The sequence below is a fragment of the Alexandromys fortis genome, unplaced genomic scaffold, assembly GCF_014885135.2.
Source record: "Alexandromys fortis isolate MF-2015 unplaced genomic scaffold, M_Fortis_MF-2015_v1.1 scaffold_70, whole genome shotgun sequence".
In the NCBI taxonomy this organism is placed as follows: domain Eukaryota; kingdom Metazoa; phylum Chordata; class Mammalia; order Rodentia; family Cricetidae; genus Alexandromys; species Alexandromys fortis.
In genome coordinates, this window is record NW_026067955.1 from 4,975,498 (window position 1) to 4,996,560 (window position 21,063).

The window sequence follows — 21,063 nt, forward strand, 5'->3', positions numbered from 1 at the left end:
CGGCCGCCTGCGGCGAAGGGGCGGGGCCTCGGGGAGCACCGGCGCAGTCGGCCTGGGCGCTCGTCGCCTTAGCAACCCGAGGAAAACAGCCTGAGACAGAGGAGGGTTGCGCGGGAGAAAAATCCGAAAAAGGGGAAATCCCGGCCTTTCGGTTCTGACGCAGAGACTGAGGTCTCCCTGCTTTTGTCCCGAGAACCTCAAAGGAAGTAAAGTTCCCGCCGGGAGTGTTCTACTCTCTAGCCGGCTGGTTTCCGGGCCACCAGACCATCTAAGTCATTATACTGCATTTTATGTTTTATTGGTCCTTTTACAGTGAATGATACGTTTACATTTCATCTGACTTTTAATATTTATTTTGTTCTTTTGAGACAAGGGTCTCATGTGGTCCACGCTGTCCTCAAACTTGTAGTGCAACCTCTGGGGTGATTTTGAAGACAACACCAATTTGACAGTCAACCTTCCGTGAGTTTCCTTCTCTGGGTCCACTAGATCTTTCCTATGTATGTAAGTATGTATGTAAGTTTGTATGTATGTATATAAGTTTGTTTGTATGTATGTATATAAGTTTGTTTGTATGTATGTATGTATGTATGTATGTATGTATTTTTCTTTTCGTGGTGCTGGGGATGAAACCTGGAGCCTCACAAATGCTAGGCAAAGGTTATCCCACTAAGCTACACACAAATTCTTGATTGTGATGTTTCCTGGGCATTCAAAGATGAATAAAATCTACGCACTGCCTTTGTGCAGCCACCAGAACCTACTCTTGTCTCCCACGAATTGATGCTATCTCGCTTCCATCTTTGCCCCTATGCTGATGTGTCTGCACCTGCGTTCTGCAACTCAAGCCCTGCTCAAAGCTTCCTTTAGGGCCAGCCTGGATAAGGATAGTCCGTTTAATATCCGTAGTTTAATACCCATGTTATTGGACATTAGTCTTTCTAATATTTGCTTTTGCAAACTGCTACAATGAATAAACCTGGACACGTGCTCTTTTATAAAGTAGAGGTAGGATAAAGTCCCAGAAGCAGATAGCAACCTAACAGGCTTTGCAGCCACCTGTAGGACCAATTCCAATTGATCTTAATAATAAAAACCCAGAATCAGCTATCAGGAGCAAAAGCTGAAGAACAGAGAAGTAGAGCAGTCGGCCACCAGAGAGTTCCCACTTCTACCAATGTTCAGACTGTCTCTGTGACGATCTGTCTCTGTGAATCCTCAGACTGAATGCTGTCTTTCCAAAACCCCAGACATCTCTCAGACCAAGTCGTCAGACTGCACTGAGCTCCTGTCTCCTCCTGCTTTATATTCCTCTCTCCGCCCAGCCATATCACTGCTGTCTCCACCTCCCTAGTGCTGGGATCACCTTTGTGTGAGTTCTATTTCTCTTTAGACACGTTCAATCTCGCGTAGCCCAGGGTGGCCTTGAACTCTGTCTCAGAAGTGCTGAGATTAAAGGTGTTTGCTGTCACTGCCTGGTCTCTTTGGCTAACTAGTGGTTGAACTCTGCACTCTGATCTTCAAGCAAGCTTTATTTTACAAACAAAATATCACTACAGCCACCGTCTTCCAAAACAGTTCCATTTGACAGCCCTCTCTCCTCTAAATCACAGGTCTAGGTGACACTCTAAAGTGATGTCATCACCCATTGCTTGAGACCCTCAGTGGTGTCCCATGTCACCTATTGCCTGTCCCTACTCCACCACACATGCTCGGGACATATCTGCCCCCTCACAGAAATCTCTGTTGTCTCTCGTTCTTCCTCTCCTCTGAGTATGCCTCACGTCAGCAGATCTGCCCTGCAGCCTGCCACTTGCTCTGCTGATTTCAGCAGCATTCAGCTCCCAACTGACAGCCCCTGTTTACTGAGTCCTCTCAGAGCTTCTCCCCCTCAGCCTCGGTAGATGGTATTGTTGCATGCCCAGCGCTTAGCAGTGTGGGCGTGGCCCTGAGGTGTGAAAGGCTAGATGGAGGTTCTCATTGAAGGACATTGGAGGGGCTCTCCCTTTGCTCCATCTGCCGCTTTCTTCCAGCTGGGTTTTCTCTTTCTTGTTCCTGTCCATATTAATGCTCTCTAGCTCATTCATTTTCTTAAAAGTATCAATCACTATGGCCCTGGAAGACTTGCATTTCCCTCTAGAATTAGAGATGTAGACCAGGGCAAGTATGGAAAAGAGGCCAATCTATATCTGGGGGACATCTTTCTTATTTATTTATTTATTGAAAAATATATTTTATACCATATATTCTGATTTTACTTTTCCCCTCCCACAACTCTTCTCAGATCCTCCCGACCTCCCGACCCACCCATCTCCATGCCCTTTCTGGTTTTCTTTAGAAAACAAACAGGCAAACAAACAAAGAAAAAAAAATTTTCATATACATACAAAAGACCAACAAGACAAAAAAAAATGCCCAAACAAAGCAAAATGAGACCAAAAGTCTACAAAAATACCATTGAGTTCGTTTTGTGTTGGCCATCTACTGCTGTGCGTGGGGCCTGACCTTAAGTGTGGCTAATATACCCAGGGAGACTCCATTGGAGGAAACTAATTTTTCCTTTGCAAGTGGGTATCAAGTGCAGGCAGCTTCTGGGTTGGGGCAAGAGCCTGTCTCCTTCCCTCTTGGCACTGGTACCCAGCCGGCTTGTATCCCAGCAGACCCTGTGATGCTGGCCAGTCTCTGGGAGCTCATGGTAGTCCTGTTGTGCCAGGAAGACACCGTTCCTGTAGTCATCATCTCCTCTGACTCATACAAGCTTTCTTCCTCCTCTGCTGTGTATCCCTGAGCCCCAAGGGGAGGGGTTGATGAAGACATCCTATTTAAGACCAAATGTTCTCTTCTCTTCCCCTGCTCTTGTCTCCAGAGATCTGTCTTCCCCCTTCCCTTCCCCCAGTTTAAAAAAAAAAAAAACCCTCCACATGAGCTGTGTTGTGTGCTGCCTTTTAAATTACAACAGAGGGTGTTATGCATACCACTGAGAGGGGTCTGGCACTACAGATGCTTAAGACTATGTTTTTCTCACATACAAACTCGTGTGACAGTTAATCTACAGGTAGCTAAGGCGCCCAGGTAAGCAAGCCCAGCTGGGGGAGGCCTAAAAACACCAATAACTGCTGAAGCTCAGGGTATTTGAGAAGAAGAGAGAAAATGGAGACAGGGCTGCTGTGCAGCTCAAACCCATTTGACACACCTCAGTCACCCTGAGTGGCTGTTAATAGTTGCCTTGGAAACACTGGCTCAGGTTCCCAGGCAGCTGTACAATGAAAGATTAGATGTTTATCTTTTTCATACTCCAGAAACAAGGAATTGATCAGGTGGAGGGGCCGACATAATCAATTCACATGAAATAAATCCAGCCCCGTCAGCCACATTTCAAATGAATAGCATACACAGGAAGTGAACTAGCATACACAGTGTTTTAGGCTGCTTGGGCTATCACTCCCGGCTCACACAGCAAAGTGTGAGGACACCCCTTTCTCACCCGGGCGTGGCTTAGTAATTCTCAAACGGCATTCCAAACACTCAAGGACTGAGCAAGTCAGAAAGTACACTGTTGCAGGGTGGCTAAGGGGAGCAGGCCCCCACTGCCACAGAAGGGGTTCTAAGCATCAGAAGGTGGAGGCAGGGGGGGGGGCTGGGAATGTCTGCAGTACTTGGCAACATGTTTCTGAATTCAAAACTGTGAGATGGCTAAACTTGTAATGATGCTTGACCCCAAGCCGGATGACCTAGGTTTGATTGCTAGGACCCACATGGAAGAAGGAGAGAAGCAATTCCTGCAAGTTTACAGGCCCACACGCATGCGCCCCCCCCCTCCAAATAAATGCAACTTTTAAAAAGAAAAGTAGACCAGGCGGTGGTGCGCACGCCTTTAATCCCAGCACTCGGGAGGCAGAGCAGGCAGATCTCTGTGAGTTCGAGGCCAGCCTGGTCTACAACAGCTAGTTCCAGGTCAGGCTCCAAAGCTACAGGAAAATCCTGTCTCAACAGAAAAAAAAGAAAACTATAATAGAGCTTATTAACCTTCCCACCTGCAACCTCTCACCCTCTCCCCCCAGCAGTGAGAAGAAAACCCAGAGGCTGTGCTGTTATTACTGAGCTAATTCGCTAACTCAGGTGTTTCTGAGATAATTGTAATAAGGATGTTATTATGTAGCTCAAGCTGGCCTCTAACTGGTGATCTTCCTCCCCCTTGACACTCAAGTTCTAGAGATTATAAATGTCCCATCTTAAATTTCCCCATCTTAAAAAAAGTCACCTGGCTCAAGCCTGGTTAATCATGTGTTTAATCTCAGCACATAGTAAGTTCCAGGCCAGCAGCAGCAATTAGGAAGGAATCAACAATACAATCTGTATTTAAAAAAAAATCTGTTTCAAGATTTGTTTGTTGCGGGGGGGGGGGGGGGGNAGACAAGATTTCTCTTTTTAACCCTGGCTTGTCCTGGAACTTACTCTGTAGACCAGGTTGGCCTCAAACTCACAGAGATCTGCCTGTCTCTGTCTCCCAAATTCTGGAATTAAAAGATTAAAAGCATGCACTACCACTGCCCTGCAAGATTTATTTTTAACTCTGTGTGTGTGTGTGTGTGTGTGTGTGTGTGTGTGTGTGTGTATGAGTATCTAAAAAGACTATAAAAGGACATCAGATCCCCTGGAACTACAGTTCCAGGTGGTGGTGAACTACCTAATGTGGGTGCTGATAACCAAACTCAGGTCCTTTGCAAAGACAACATGCACTTACACATTTGGTTTAGGAGATTCTTCTTTCTATGTGTTGCTTTCATTGGTTAAATAAAGAAAACTGCCTTGGCCTTTTGATAGGGGAGCACTTAGGTGGGTGGATTAGACAGAACAGGATGCTGGGAAGGAAGCAGACAGAGAGAGCTGCCATGGAGTCACCAGAGTCAGATATACTGAATCTTCCCAGTAAGCCACGACCTTGTGGTGACATACAGATTATTAGAAATGGGTTAATCAAGATGTGAGAGTTAGCCAATAAGAGGCTAGAACTAATGGACCAGTGTTTAAATAAATACAGTTTCTGTGTAATTATTTTGGGTTAAGCTAGCCGGGCGGCAGAACTCGGCCCGATCGCCTTGTACAACAAATTTTTATTTTCGTGTGTGTGTGTGTGTGTGTGTGTGTGTGTGTGTATGTGTGTGTGTTTGTATGTATGTTTGCCTGTTTGTTTGTATGTGCACCATGTACATGCCATGCCTACAAAGTCCAGAAGAGGGCACTGTATCCCCTGAAACTGGAGTTTTAGATTATTGTGAGCATCTGTGTTGGTGCTGGAACCCAAACCTGGGTTCTCTGCAAGAGCAGCAAGTGCTCTAAATAGGTGAGCCATCTCTCAAGCCTGCATAAAGGTCTTGAAATACATGTTTTGTTTTTCTTGGTAGGTCTTATGGTGAGGTTAACTTTTGAGCTGGGTCCTGGGTTCCATTTCTAGCAACATAAGGCGGGAATCCCCTGAGGATTTTTCTGAATAGCCGGTATTCAGCACCCCTCCCTCCTTGCATCTCATATGTCAGCATGCTTAGGCCTGAATGTGTTCGTTTCACATGGCTGGGCAACATTTTTACAGGGTGAACTAAAGTATCTCTGAGCTCCTTTTGATCCACTTTTCAGGGAGGCCAAAGCAAAGCCTGTTCTAGAAAGCTGATGCTCAGACAAGATGGCAGCTGATAAGTGTCTTGCCTGAGGTACTTTATTACAGAGCTCCAAGCATTCCCTACACTTAGAAAGGAGCACAAGAAGGCCCTCGGGCAATTTCTCAGGGACCATTCAGAACCTCTTCAGAATTCATCATTGTCTTCCCGAGTGCAGTTCAACATTTCTGGAAGGAACGGCCTGGCTCCTCTCCTTCCAATAAGGTAGCCCTCCCGGCCCCAAAGCCAGAAATGTCTGTCCACTACTCGCCAGCCAGCCTGGCTCCTTCCGGTCCTGAAGCCTCTCCTGAGCTGTTGCTTATCAGACAGGCTGTGCAATTCAGCGGGCTACCTCTCTCCTCAGCTCCCTGGGTCTGTTTCCTTCACAGGACTGATCTTTTCTGGATTTATCTACTAGTGCTATGTTCACAAGAGCAGGCCTGGAAGGTTTGATTTTATTCACTTCTGCCTCCAGAGTGTCAACACTATACCTGTTTTGTTGTTATTGTTTGCTTTTTAAAGATTCGTTTTATATGTGTGAGTGTTTTGGCTATGTCTGCATCACGTTCATGCAGAGCCCGTGGAAACCAGAGGGCCTCGAAACCTCTAGAACTAGAGCAGCGGTTCTCAACCTTCCTAGTGCTGTGGCCCTTTAATAGAATTCCTCATGTTGTGGTGACCCTCCCAACCATAAAATTGTTTTTGTTACTTCATAACTATAATTTTGATACTGTTATATATTGTTCTGTAAATATCTGTGTTTTCTGCTAGTCTTGGACAACTCCTGTGAAAGGGTTGTTTGACCCCCAAAGAGGTTGAGAAACACTGAACTAGAGTTATTATTTGGTTGCCTAATGAATCTCAGACTGGCCTCAGACTGTGTAGCTGAGTATGATGTGATTCTCCTGTCCCCGTATCCCAAATGCTGGGATCATTGACATGTAACACCATGCCCAGTATATGCAGTGCTGGGTATCAAAGCCAGGGCCTGATGCATGCCAGGCAAAAACCACCATCTGAGCCCCATGCCCAGTCCAATTTTATACCTTTTCCTTCCACCATAAAATAGGGGCTGTGAAAATGCCACTAACAATGTCACATTGCTATTAAAGAACAAAATTGATTGTGCAGTTTGTAATTAATGTAACAAAATTTACCAGCCCATATAATTGTATCAGTCTCCCTTCCTGGGGAGAAGTAAACAGATAATAAAATAATCAAGCCATATTTCTTGACCACTCACATCCAAAATATGTTGGCCCTTGTCATGAAAGAACGAGACTGTGAACTACTGGCAAGGCCATTGACATGGCTGAGCTGCCTAATCCTGGAGAGGGTGTAGGACAGAGGGTATTCCAAGTCGGCAAAGGGAGCCAGCTCTGTGATGGATGACCCCCAAAGTCACTACCAAGTACAAATGGTGGGTTGATGGGCCTCTCTTAAACTTTGCTTTGTATCAGCATTTCTGGACTCCCTGAAACCCTATAAAATCCTGAACTTTAATTACTAATGCAACAAACAAGGAATTGCCATGTTTGATACCACGAGCCTAAATAACAGAGCTTCTCCAAAGACAACAAATAAATCCAGAACAGAGCTGCAATGACTGCACCCATACTGTGGGAAATTACATGCACATTGGGAGTCTAGGCAAGGGTGAGTGTGCCGAGACACTCTCATCCATGCTGATGCATGTGGCATCAGCGTGTCTACCTCCATGGCTTCCACCTGGCTGAGAAGGGACCTCTCACTAAACCTCTACATTTAGATAGACTACCTGGCCAGTTAGTTCCCAGTGCTGGGGTTACAGGCACACCTAGGTTTCCATGGTGCATACTTGGGAATCTGAACTTGCTTGGATGCTTGCACAGCAAACACTGGACCCACTGAGCCATCCCCAGCCCTATAGTGGGATATTTTTAAGGCAAAATGAGAAGGATGCTATGTTGCATATGAATACAGTAATATTTGGTTCAGAGCATCAATAACAAGGGTAACATTGGCCCCAGGGCAGACAGGCAGCTATGGGTAGATGGCCCTGCACAAGTATTTTTTGTATAAGACGGCAAAGATCATTGCACAAGGTTGTGGCTCTTAGCAGAGTTCTGTTGGATGTGTGTGTGTGTGTGTGTGTGATGTTATTATTTTTAAGAAGGGGGTTATTTGGGTATATTGTTCTAGAAGGGATATGGTAGGGAAGGTATGGATCCTGAATGCGAGGCTGACCCAGCAGTCAGGAAGATGGCTGACCTCATTCATCCACACACAGGAAACAGAGAGCTTTAAATCAGCATGCATGCCTGAGCAACTCTCCTTCAAGCCTCCTGGCTTTATCTTCTTTTTAGTCTAGATTTGATCCACAAGACTTCATTTTTATTTTAACCACTTTAAAAAATATTATCAACAGTAGAAAACTCTGGAAAGAATACAAGGATTTACACATAGATGGTGGGTTACTGAAACTCCCCCTGCCCCGTATCGGAGAGCACAAATGAAGTCCCCCACTACCACAAATTATGCAGTCGAGTCTCCCCACATTTGAGGAAATCACAGGGGTCAACACATCCGGAGAGCAATGGCCAAGCCTCACCCTGGGAAAACCACCGTTGTGATCATGATATCTCCCCAGTTGCTCGAGCTTTGATCAAGCTGTAAATGAAAGACACCACAAATGTCTTTAGCTTTTGCTCCCTGCCCTCCTGTGTTGGAGTCCTCATGTGGATGTGATCTTGTCCACATTTTTCTCTACAAAATTTGCATAACGTAGGGAAAGTAGAAGCCCTAGGTTCACCCCAGGAAATGCATGTCACAGGCTTACCTGGGTTTGAAGACGGGATATTTGACTGTCCCATTGGTGAGATTTTCAACACCCTCTGCACAGATTCTAAGTCTGGCAGCATACTGGGCATGCTTAAACAATGTCAGGCATGTGACATCTCCAAAGACAACTCCTTCATTGCTTGAAAAGGTGACAGGGAGCCCTACCAGTTGAGATGATACCCTTAGCTCAGAGGTCAACACATTTTATCTCCACTATGGAATATTTTGCAGCAGGGCCTAGATATCGAACGCCTGTTCTCAGGCTTGACAGCAAGCTTCGTAATTCATTGACCCATCTCTCATCTGGGGAAGAAGTTTAGCTATACAGAATTCACCAAATGCAGCCAATTTCATTTTAAACATTAATATAAAAATCAGAAAGGCAGCCAGGCAGTGGTGGCTCACAACTTTAATCCCAGCAGGCAGAGACAGATCTCTGTGAGTTCAAGGCCAGCCTGGTCTACAGACAGAGTTCTAGGACAGGCTCCAAATCCAAAGCTACAGAAAAACCACGTCGCAAAAAAGGGGGGGGGGTGTGGGCAGGGCAGGACAATATGCTTAATTCGACTTTAAATTGAGAACCGTATTTTTTTTAGAGACAGAATCTCCTGTATCCAAGGATGGCCTCAAATCAGTAAGTATTTGAACTTCTGGTCATCTGGTTCTACTCCTCTGGTACTGGAATTATAGGTATACACCATCAGGTCAGGTTCCAGCTTCGCTGAGGATCAAAACCAGGGACTCAGTCTAGTGGTACATGGCACATGCCTTTAATCTCAGCCCTGAGGAGTCAGGAGCCAGCCTGGTCTACACAGTAAATTCCAGAACAGCCTGAGCTACATAGTGAGACCTTGTCTCAAACAAACAAAAACAGCCAAAACCAAACAAACAAAAACAGGCCTTTGTATATTGTAGGCAAGTATTTACCAACTGTGCTGCACCCCCATCTCCTAAACACCCCGTTTTAAATAAGTTAAACTTAATATTTCAATAATTTGTGTTGTCCAGGACTTAAGCCCATGTTCTTCTCCTTTTTACAGAACACTTACAGAATCAGTGCATGTGTGGAGAACTCTCCCCAGGTTAGATGCATTTTTTTGATACGAGCCCATTAAAAAGCGTCAAGACATCAGTCACTACAAATACTTTTGGCCACGGTAAACCGGCACCACACCAGTGACTTAACACTGACGCCTGGCGCGTTGTAAATCACGTTTCCTTTTCATGTAATTCAGGCTCAGGGATCCGATAGAGAGCAGCTGAGAAATAAATAATGTTGCTGAGGCTGAAGATGATGCACAGAAGCAAGGCTGCTGCTATCTGGGGCAAGGAGAAGGGTCTGGAGGTGGCCAAAAGCCACTCCTTCCTTAGAGTCTTATCCAGCAGGATGGCTTCCATCTGCAAGTGTGTGGCCAGGATCACACACACATGAAACAGCTGATGACTGTGACCTGTGGAAAAGACACAAAAGGTTGTCAAGATTACCAGTCCGAACCAGAGAAACGGCTCAGTGGGTGAAGGCTCCTGCTGCCAAGCCTGGTAACCCGAGGGCCACTCCTGGGACCCTCAGGCGAGTATACATCCCTGGGAGTTATCCTCTGACCTCTGCATTTGGCTTGTGTACATCCGTGTATACACACACATGCTCAGAATAAATTAAGTGCCGGAAGTCATCAATCAAAAGGTGTATGGACGCAGGCTATGATATGTATGCGAAAAATGGGATAGCTAAATCCAAGTAGTCAGACAAGGGATCACACATATGATTTTATTTGTTTCTTTATTTCAGTGCTGATTGTTTTCTGAGACAGGATCCCAGGTAGCCCAGACTTGAGCTGAGGATGACTTTGAACTTCTGATCCTCCTGTCTCCACCTCCTGAGTGCTGGGATTACAGGCTTCTATAACAATACTTATTTTATAATTTCCCGTCTAAGAAATGCTTAGAGAGGTGGTGAAAGACAGCCACAGGCCCTCCAGGATCCTCACTGACCCAGACTGGCTGAAGACACCCACAGGCCTGCAGCGCCAGGCAGACAGACCCCATTATGATGAGCAAGTATATGGTGGAGAAATGGGAGAGAAAGAGAAACCGACTGGTTCCTGTGCTGCGGAAACAGGAGGAACTGCAGAAGCAAAGGTGGTCAGAAACAAGCTACTGTAGGTGCCATGGTGACGTCTGATCCTGGCCTGCTGCCAAGGGCCATGGTCCTACCCCAGCAGAGCAATTGATAACCCAGTCTGTGTTGACATCTGTGGCCCATGTTACCACCAAAGGCCACACTGATGCCCCAGGGTCTGGGCCGCCACTTGTGGCCATGCTGGTGTCTGAGGACTGTGCCACCACAGGGGCCAGGCTGAGCTGAGGTGGCCTGTGCTGCCACTCAGTGCTTTGGTGTTATCAGGACCACAGCTGCAGCTGAGGGCCATGTCTGGGATCATGACCCTACTGCAGCCAGGGTCTGTGTTGCTATCCATGCTTCAGTTAACACTGAAGACCAAAAGGATGCCCCAGGTCTAGCCTGACACCTGAGGCCATGTTGGTGTACGAGCGCTATGCTCCAGCTGTGCCATACTTATCTGAGTGGCCTGCACTGCCACCCAAAGCCAGGGTGACATCTGAGTCCAAGCTGCTGCCAAAGGTCAACATAAACCATGGATATCAGCATTGACTATGGCTGCGGCAGAATCATAGACCCAGATATGACCCTTGGCTCAAGATACCACAGGGGACCCTAGGGACTATGCATGTTGAAACCCAAGGGCCGTGCTAAGCCAGCACCACCCATCACTGTCCCCAAGAGAGCTGGCTACTGCCATAGAAGAGTTAGTTCTGACCCTCACAGGAGAGCTGGCCCCACCCTTCACCATGAGTATGGAAGAGCCGCCCTAATCACCAACACCAGTATAGAAGAGCTGGCCCCTCACCTGAGGGGCAGCCCCAGCAGCCCAGAATGACCAAATCAGCTACCATGCAGACCCGCATTCAGGGCTTTGAGCTGGCCTGCCCCAGCACCTACACCATCCATGACCTAGTTGAGTACATGAAGAGACTGGTCCTACAGAACCACGGCTGCAGAATCTCCATGACGTGGGGCAATGGTGGGACGGGACATCCAGCAGGAGTTTGGGTGAGGATCCAGTATTGATGGTGTACCAGAAGCCAGAGGCCTTGAACCACACCAACAACACATTACAGTCAGAACAAGGAAAGTGGAATGGACAAAAGCGTACACTGGGTGACACACTGCAGCACCCAGTGCCACTAAGATGAATGAAGAGGTGTGTGTGGGAAAGATGGAGGAACAGAGTGGGGTTTTTGTTATTGTTTTTCTGTTTTGTTTTGAATTAAGTTTTTAAATTTTTCTTTGGGGGGAACACTATGGGGGTAGGAGTGGATATGGAGGGGCTAGAAAATGAGTGGGACTGGGGTTTATGATGTGAAATTCCCAAAGGATCAATAAAAATTATGTTTAAAAGAAAGAAATACTTAGAAAGGACCTGGGAGCTGGCTCAGTGTGTAAGACCGTTTGCTAAGCAAACATGAAAACTTGAGTTCAGATCCCTAGCACTCGTATAAAATGACAGGCGTGCTTGGGCATGCTCGGGCATGCTCAGGCATGCTTCTAAACCCAGTGCTGTGTGGACACAGGAGGTTAGCTGGCGTTTGCTGGTTTTCAGCCAAGCTACTGGTTCGGTGAGAGATTAAGGCAATAAGACAGAGAATGATAAAGCATGGCAGATGCCTGACATCTTCCTCTAGCCGAGGACTGCAGACACACACACACACACACACACACACTCATTAATATGAACACATACAAAAAATTTTTAAAACTTAAAAATGTTGAGAATAGATGAAGCTATAGCAGAGGGTAGAAATGGGAATTCTCCCTGCCTGGGCAGAAGGTTTTATACTGGAATGGTCGACATGTCCCAAATGAATTTGCACTTTGGTACATATACTAGAGGAATTATACATCATTTTTTTTTGGTTCGTATTTGTGACAGTTTCTTGCTGTGGAGCTCAGGCTAGCCTTAGAACTAACTACCATGGGCCTCTTGTTCCAGCCTTTAAAGCACTGGGACCGCAGGTGTGCCTGTCCCCAGCTGCTGGAAGCAACATTGATTTGTGACTTGACAGTGTGGTAGTAGATAGTCAAACATACTTGTGATAGCTGGTCTTAATTGTGACTTGTTGGGATTCAGAGTCAGTCTAGGAGACATCTCCCCATGTGTGTGTGTGTGTGTGTGTTTCCAGAGAGAATTAACCAAGGGGAGGGTCTGCCTTCTAAGGGAGCGGCATCTTCCAAAGAAGTTATCTGTGACTGAAAGTGGTGTCCCCTGCCTCCCTCCCCAGCAAGTGCATCTCCTGCTGTCGCCACCATCCTCCGCCATCAGGACTCCAGCTTCTTCAGCCTTCCAGTGTGGACTGACTGCCAGCTCCGCAGGCGGCTATCAGGCCCATAGCCCCAGTTTTGAACTACTCATGCATCCAGCTTTGTAGATTGAGCACCCAGCAGCTTCTCTGCCTCTCTTGCAGGCTGTCAGCCACTGTTGGACTACCCAAACTCCAACCTAGTAAGTCCTATATCATATGTGTGTGTGTGTGTGTGTGTGTGTGTGTGTATACACACATACATATATAATGAGTTCTGTTCTAGAGAATCTGGCCCAATATAACTCCGTACTATATTTATTCTCAAAAATTAATATGAGAAAACTAGGAAGGTTAGATGAGCAAGATTCTTCCTCTAAAGCACCTTATCCATCAGCCCCCTTTTCCAAGTAAAAATGTGGGCACCCTGCTATTCCAGGGCTCCAGTTCTGACTTCTGCTGCACTGGAAGAGCCAGAGTTTTCCATCTTCTCCTTCCCAAGTGTTCTTGTCTCAACTTCTGGCTAACTAGAGACGTGATCAGGAGCTCTCGCCCCAGGATGCCATGCAGGAGGGGCAGAAGTAGGCAGGGCCATGAGAAAAGGTCCAGGCTTAGGGAAATGACACAGAAAGCAGGACGAGAAGATGATACTTCCCAAGACTGAACTGTCTCTGAACCGTTTTCATGCTGAAGTCCAACCTGGGGCCATCTTTGGAGAGACAGTTAAGTTTCAGTGAGGTCACTGGGGTGGGCCCTAATCCACTGGACATGATCTATACAGAGGAAGAATCCCATGAAGACCGTGGAAAGGTACCAAGGCCAAGGGAAGTACGAAGACAGAGTCCTACTGACGACTACATCTCAGACTGTCAGCCTGCTGAGTGGGAGAAAACAGCACTCTGTTGTGCAGGCCAGTCACACTTGCATGCAGTTCTTCCCTTTGTGGGAACTGCAGGCCTAAGAAACCAATACAGTATGGCTGTTAAATAAGGCTTCTCCAGATACCTATATCCAGGTACGGTGTGTGTGAGAGAGAGAGAGAAGGCTCTGTGGGAAAGGCACCTTCCATCAAGTCTGACTACTTGAGTTCAATACCCTGGACCCACATGGTAGAAAGTGAGAGCTTGTTCCTGCTAGTGGTCCTTTGACCTCTAAATGCCCAAAGCATCACACACAAACACATTAAATAAATTAACATGAAATTAAAAAAAAAAAACAATGCATGGAAAGTTCAGTACCGTACCACAAAACCCATTTCAGGCTCTAGGGGGCGCCTGACCACAGCACCTCCACTTCTGGCAGGAGAAGAATCAGGACTGTTGAACTCTGGCAAGCCAGCCTGCCGCTTTCCTTCAGCCCCGGTGTCTGTCCCGGGAGGAGGGTGAGTAGATGGCACCCAGCCTTAGTGGAGGCAAGTGTGGTGCAGGCAAGTGGCGTCTGCCGTAGCTGTGACACGGTGCCAAACACAGATCCCTGACTCGCACCACTCACTAAACCCGTTTCCAGCAATGGGCACATCTGAAAGGGCCCCACCGGGAAGAGTAGCTTCAACTAAGCCACCTACCAGGTCTCGGGAACTTCCTGTAGGCCAGGGCTAACCAGGCCAGGAAAGCACCCTCGCCTATCACACAGGCGGGTTTTCTGCTGTGTGTCTTTAGGCCCGAGAGGACAGGGCTAAGTGAATAAATAAAACAGAGAAGCCAGAGTGCTGGCAAAATAATGGCCCAGTCTGTGCCACGCCCCTGCCCGCCGCTGTGGTCCCCAGCTCTCATCCACAGCTGTCTCCCGATGCTAGGCAGAAGCCTGGGACCTCCAGCTCCTGGCCAGTTCTCTCTAGAATAAGTGCTCTAAGAATTTTGCTGGAGGCAGTCCCTTCTAGTAGGACAAAGGGGAAAGAAGAGGCTCTAATCAGATCACAAAGCCTATCTGGCTCCATCTCTCAGTGAGTGGAGAGGACGCTCCAGGCAGGGGCAAAAGTGGCTTGGGGAGGACCCAGGTGCTTGCTGTGGTGGGGACAGTAACTGGCTTTTTGAGTCTCATAGTATCTAGTTAAGGAACTTTTGTGCCAAAGGCTTGTCCCCTTCTACAGAAGCCACCCAAAGGGTCTGTAATGGCTAATATTGTCAACTGAAGTCTCTGTGTATGTCTGTAAGGGAGTTCTACACTGGGCTAACTAGGTGAGTAGGCCTGCCATTTCATGGGCTGGGGTCCTGGGCTGGATACAAAGAATGCAAGCCGAGCGCCAGCCTTCATTCACCTCTGTCTGTCTGTCTGTTTGTCTCTCTCTCTCTCTCTCCTTCCTGACTGTGGACACAATATGACCTGCTGCCTCCTGCTCTGCCACCATGCCTTCCCTTTCATGGTGGGGTACACCCTCAAAGCTAAACCAAAATAAACCCTTGAAGGACCCCACCCATCCTGCTCTGGAGAAAGCGGGAGGGAACACTGCTGCAGCTAGGAGCTCCTGTGCTCTGACACCACCGACTATCATGTGCCCTCTCAAGTCACACTTAGCTCCCTTGAGTGTCACATGACCTCAGTGAGTGCTGCTGGCCTTGCCCCAGCTTTGGAATTCTTGGGGCAGGAGGTCTGAGTTTGGGCGCAGAAGTTGCGGCCTCAGTCAGGGATACACCTGGGACCCACAGCTCCACAAGACCCCAGGCCCTCCACTCACCATGTTCAAGACAGACTGTCCTCTGTAAGCTGCCTGCTGTCTGGGACCCTCAGTCACTGGCAAGCCCATCTTCCCTCTTCCTCTCTGTGGCTGCCCCCGCCCCCGCCATGTTCTTGTACTGGGAAGTCAGACTCCGGGTGCCAACATTATGGTTGCTCACTGGAATGCTTCAGGGTCCTGCACCTACCTGTTCCCATCCTCCCTGTCTCTGGCAATGCAGTAACAACACAAATGATGGCTTTGGTCAAGATATGGTCACTGCTGTCCCTGTCACTCACCATGCCCTATGCCTGGGTGACTCCCTCTAGGGTCACTCCTCTCCAGGTCCTGTGCCTTGTGGCTGTATACACGTTGTCAAGGATCTCCCCACCCTGGTTCAGGGTCACCCCTACCCCTGCCCCACCCGACTCACCGATGTAGTCAAAGCGTCCAGGAGCCAGTCGCTCAGGCAGGTGAGCAGAGTACAAGAAAGAGGCCAGGAGGGTCATGACCATGTGCTTCTGGTGATACAAGATGGCTTCATTTCTTGAACTCTCTCCTGGGAACAGGAAGAGCTGCAGGTGTTTGGAAAACAAAACAAAACAAAACAAAAGGCCTTGAGAAGCCAGATCATAGGTCTTTCTCAGACCTACACCTCTCAGCACACCAGCACAAACTCCTCAGGCCCAGGCCTCGCCTCCTCAGGATTGTGGCCTGATCAAGGCAAGTGTGGGGAGGAGGGGAAGAGAGATAGAAGAGAAGAGGCCCAATAGAGATGAGCAGTGGGCAGCGGTGGTGCACGCCTCTAATTCCAGCACTTGGGAGGCAGAGGCAGGCAGACCTCCAAGTTCAAGACCAGCCTGGTTTACAGAGCAAGTTCCCAGGACAGCCAGAGCTAAACAAACAAACAAGAAGGAGGAGGAGGAAGGAGGAGGAGGAGGGAAGAAAGGAAGGAAGGAAGGAAGGAAGGAAGGAAGGAAGGAAGGAAGAAAGAAAGAAAGAAAGAAAGAAAGATCCTATTAGATATTGCTGCTTTCTGAGGATAAAATGCAAGCACAGAGGAATGGTCCTATCTGCCCCGACTCCAGATGCAAAGCTACAGAATTGAGGCTCATAATGAAGGTGTCAAGGCTTAGAGGCATTCTGGCAGCATAGCTCAGTGGGTAAAGTCCTTTGTCATCAAGCCTGATGACCTGAGTCCAAACAAACCCCTGGACCACGTAGTGGAAGGAGAGAACTGGCTCCCACCATTTGTCCTCTGATGTCCATGCACTTGCTGTGACTCACATGTGGTGGGGGATGGACATGTGCACACAAAAGAAATAAATGTGACAGAAAAAAAAATCTTTAAGAAAAAAAAAGCTTGGAAGCCTTTCTGCATCATCAAAAAGAATCACCATTTGGCCTAGCTTGGTGACTCTAGCTTGAACTCACTCCCTAAGGCAGAAATACTAGAAGTTCAAGGCCCACCTAGGCTATGGAGTTAGTTGAAGGGCAGCTTGAGCAACCTAGTGAGATCCTGTCTCAAAATCAATAAGGGGCTGGGGATATAGCTCTATGCGAGCCCTTGCCTAGCACACCTTCAGGCAGACTCCACTTCCCAGTTTTGTACACAAGGAAAGTGAGCCTGAGACTGACTTGCAAACGGCCAGTAGTCAGTGAAGCGAAGGCTGGAATCTGGGCAGGGCCATTCTGGTACTGATGCAATCACCGCTTGCCCTATGCCCTATCATCTGGCACAGCCTCCAGATAGCATCGCACAGCATGAAATCTGCGTGTAACTGGGGACCGCTTTCAGGTGAAGTTCCCTGTGTGCCCCTGCACAAGTTCCCTCCAGGAACCAGCGAGAGCTCTGAGTTGCACTCCCATCCCCAACTCTCCTGTAGACCCACTCAGGGAAATACAGGCAAAACCCCCAGTGTAGCAAGTAAAACTCTTCCCTACCCTGTAGCCTCACCCCCTGCCACCTGGGCCTCACACTGCCTCTGGGAGAAGTCTACGCACAAGGTAATGCTGACTCCTCTAAGATTCATTATACCCAGGAATCCTTATCAGCTCCTACGCAGAAGCAGACGTGAGCCTCATTCACAGATGAAGAAACCCAGGCTCAGAAAGGGTGTGTGTCCTGCCCAAATCACACAACAGGTAACCATGGAGACTAGAATCTGAACTCGGGCCCATGTGTCCTGCAAGTGAGTCTCTTTCCTTCTTGTCCTGTTCTCCGACCTCAGCTCCCTGCCATTGTACTCTCGGCCTCACCCCCCCATCTATCCTTTTAAGACTTTCATCCTTGCCTTTTCCTTCAGCAACACCCTATGTTACCAATAATATACAATCATGCATGTATTGGCCTTTTCCCATACCGATGATGACCAAACTCCAGGCTGTCTGCCTTGTGGTGGTGGTTGACTAGGAATGACCCCTACAGACTCGTGTGTGTGTGTGTGTGTGTGTGTGTGTGTGTGTGTGTGTGTGTATGAATGCTCGGTCTTAGGGAGTGGCACCATTAGGAGGTGTGGCCTTGCTGGAGTAGATGTGGCCTTATTGGAGGAAATGGATCACTGTGGTGATGGACTTTAAGGTCTCATATGCTCAAGCTACACCCAGTGTGGCTCAAACTTCACTTCCCGTTGCCTGCAGATGAAAAAGTAGAACTCTCAGCTCCTTCTCCAGCACCATGTCTGCCTGTATGCTACCATGTTCCGCCATGACAATAGTGGACTAAACCTCTGAACTGTACACCAGTGCCAATTAAATGTTTTCCTTTATAGGAGTTGCCGTGGTCAGGGTGTCTCTTTACAGCAATAGAAACCCTAACTAAGACACTTGCCCAGGTCTCTGTGGTTGTTCCTAAGGCCCTAGTCATTTTGTCTGGCCTCTGTGTTCACACTATCTCTAACTGCAACACCCAAGTCTCAACTCCTATGGGTCCCCCAAAACCCACTGGGGCGTTATGACTCTCTCAGAGCTCAGGAGACAACGGAGGCCCTGGCATTGCTGACAGGAAGAGAGGAGATGTACCCATGTCCTTACCCGGTAGAAGATGGGAAGCGAGTCCCAGGTGTAGGGGTAGGCGAAGGCGAGAACCCGGAGCAGCTTACAGAGCCGGGGCTTCTGGAGTTCAAGAAACCTGAAGTCAGGGAGGAAACGGAGGCTGTTCAGGAACGCACACATGAGCGCATGGGTCATCAACAAGCGTTTTTACATGGCCTCCTGTGGACCTCAGCTTCTCCACTAGCCTCTCTCACGCCTCCTACACTGCTGGAAACGACAGAACTTCAACAAGAAGGGAGAAACTTGCTCTGAGAGCACGAAATGTAATGGGTGCAGCCCAAGACGGGGGTGGGGGTGTCTTCAGGCAGAAACCTGCAAAGGTCAGAGGAGATTTAGCAACAGAGAGGTTTTAGAAGGTCCCACCAAGACAGGAAGGGGCCTCTCAAGCACAGACCCCAAGATCACACTGTATACAGAAGTAGAGATGCACCCAAACAACTGGAACCACCCATGTGGTGCCGTACAAAGACCTGGGCTCAAGAGGGCGCTGGATCACCCAGAGAAGTTTCTAGAATATATCAGCACGGGAACACTGGCCTGGGGAAAGTGGATGTGCGGAGGGCCTGTCTCTCTCTCCCCCATGAGCTTTCCCACTGCTCCCCAGAGAAAAGACAGAATCTCACTATTTAGGAGGAGGCCAGACCTCCTGGACAGATCCCCACCTCTCTGGAGACCTAGCGAGGGGTAACAGCTTTAGACCTGGGAGTTCAGCACCAGAGACACCCAGACTGGGTATAAGGTTAGGGTTGAGCAAGGCATCCACACAAAACTGCAGCTCTGGGGCTGGAGATGTAGCTCAGCTGGCGGAGTGCCTGTCTAGCTGGCACGCAGGAAGCCCCAGGTTCCTTCCCCAACACTCATGAACTAGACATGGTAGCATATGCCCATGATTCCAGCACTTGGAGGGCAAATCAGAAGGATCAGAAGCTCAAAGGCATTTTTAATATAGTTTATATATTAAACATTTTATATTAAATACATTTAATATATTCTATATAGTGAATCTGAGGTCAGGAGGACCAGAAGTTCAAAGGCATTTTTAATATATTTTATATAGTGAACTTGAGGCCAACCTGGGCAATAGGAGATTCTATGTCAAAACAAACAAACAAACAACAACTCAATTACCTTTTTGACTATGCCACAACACTGGAAAGGAGGCAGTGGGCTGTGGTTTCATAGGAACACACCAGGTTCCAACACAGACTGGACACATCCGGACCATGCTGATATGGCAGGTTGCCTCTAAAGCTGTGTGTGACCTATCCCTCCCTCAAACGAGGCCCCCAGTACTAAACGTAGCTCGGAAAAGCAAACAAACCACTTCCTGTTTGATGGAGCTATGATGGAGCAGAGGGTCAAAGCAGGAGAAACAGGCTCTGGGCGACAGTCCCAGAAGAAACTGAGAACAGACACAGTTAGGCTCTAGCCCAAGGTATCTGTCCCCTAGTGTCACATTGTCCCTGTCTGCCTCTCACAGCCCCAGTCTCTGTCTTTCTTCTCCCAGGGGCCAAAGGAAACACATTGCCACAACCCCAGCAGAAGCTGTCCAATTGCAACCAGCCCCTTATGCTTCTGCCCTGTCCGGGACAGGCTCAGTCCTAACAAGTGCTCCTTGTGGCCACTTACACAGGAAGAAAACCTGGCTCTGACTTGGCGAGGGCTGCCCCCCAAAGCACCGGTTTCCTGCGACTTGAGACCACATGTCACCAGGCCTGAAAATGTGCTTCCTCCGGGGGCAAACGAATCAGCCTCTCCAGCAACAAAGCTGAGTCTACAGGGTGAGAAAAAGAAGCAGAATAGGAGAAAAGAAAGCAACAGAGACAAAAACAAAACAAAAAAAGCTCTTAACCACAAAAGACAAAAACCACTCCAAAGGTGCAATTCCACATCCAACCACAGGATGTCGCCACAGCCAGAGATTTCTGAAGGCCTTGGCCAGAGATGCCTCCAAAGCACCCAGCAATAGTTTCCAAGGCACAGCTGGCTTTCCCACCCAGGGGTTGAGAGCTCTGTCCAGGAAGCAGTGCAGGAAACACTGGGTTGGGGAAGAAGCCTCCCTTAAGATCAGAGTCAATAAATCTTGGCAACTGAAATGCCAAAACTAATGGCTGATGCAAGCAGTTAATCGGAAGTTATCCAATTGCTAAAGTACACAGTTGTATGTGTGTTTTGTCTTCTATTGTGTGTGGGTTTTATTCTAGTTTGGAGACTCACAGGAAGGGGAACACTTTCATATGCCTGACCCTAGCCCTGGCAGCACCTCTGCCATCTGGCTGGGGTGTCACAGCCCCCAGAACTTCGTTTGCTGAACCACTGCCCCAGGTTTGACCCTGGTCCTTTTGAAGCTGACGTTTATCACTCTGCATACTGAGGGATTATCCCTCTGGCCCAGATTTCTTTGTGATGCTCACCATACTGACCTCAGTGACTTTGCAAAACAAAATTTTTGGATGAAAGCTGGGAGAGGTGGTGGCTGCCTGTACCAGAGCGGGGGGGGGGGGG

At 48.1% G+C, this 21,063-nt stretch overlaps 1 protein-coding gene and 1 non-coding gene across 4 annotated transcripts in view; both read right to left on the reverse strand.

Moving 5' to 3' along the window:
• Nucleotides 1-7,990: 7,990 nt before the first annotated feature.
• The window catches only part of Paqr5 (progestin and adipoQ receptor family member 5), a 73,807-nt gene continuing 60,734 nt past the window's right edge, over nucleotides 7,991-21,063 (reverse strand). For 2 of the 3 annotated variants that reach the window (XM_050151975.1, XM_050151974.1), the window contains exons 6-8: nucleotides 18,538-18,634; nucleotides 15,938-16,079; nucleotides 7,992-9,925 (exon numbers count right to left, since the gene is read on the reverse strand). In XM_050151975.1, the coding sequence (XP_050007932.1) occupies nucleotides 9,684-9,925; nucleotides 15,938-16,079; nucleotides 18,538-18,634 (481 nt within the window). In that variant the 3' untranslated portion in view covers nucleotides 7,992-9,683. Of the gene's footprint in view, nucleotides 9,926-15,937; nucleotides 16,080-18,537; nucleotides 18,635-21,063 lie in introns of all 3 variants that reach the window. The other variant, XM_050151977.1, reaches the window with a different exon arrangement.
• Nucleotides 8,133-8,295, reverse strand: LOC126507567 (U1 spliceosomal RNA). Its single transcript, XR_007593586.1, has one exon. It is a non-coding gene; the product is annotated as a U1 spliceosomal RNA (small nuclear RNA).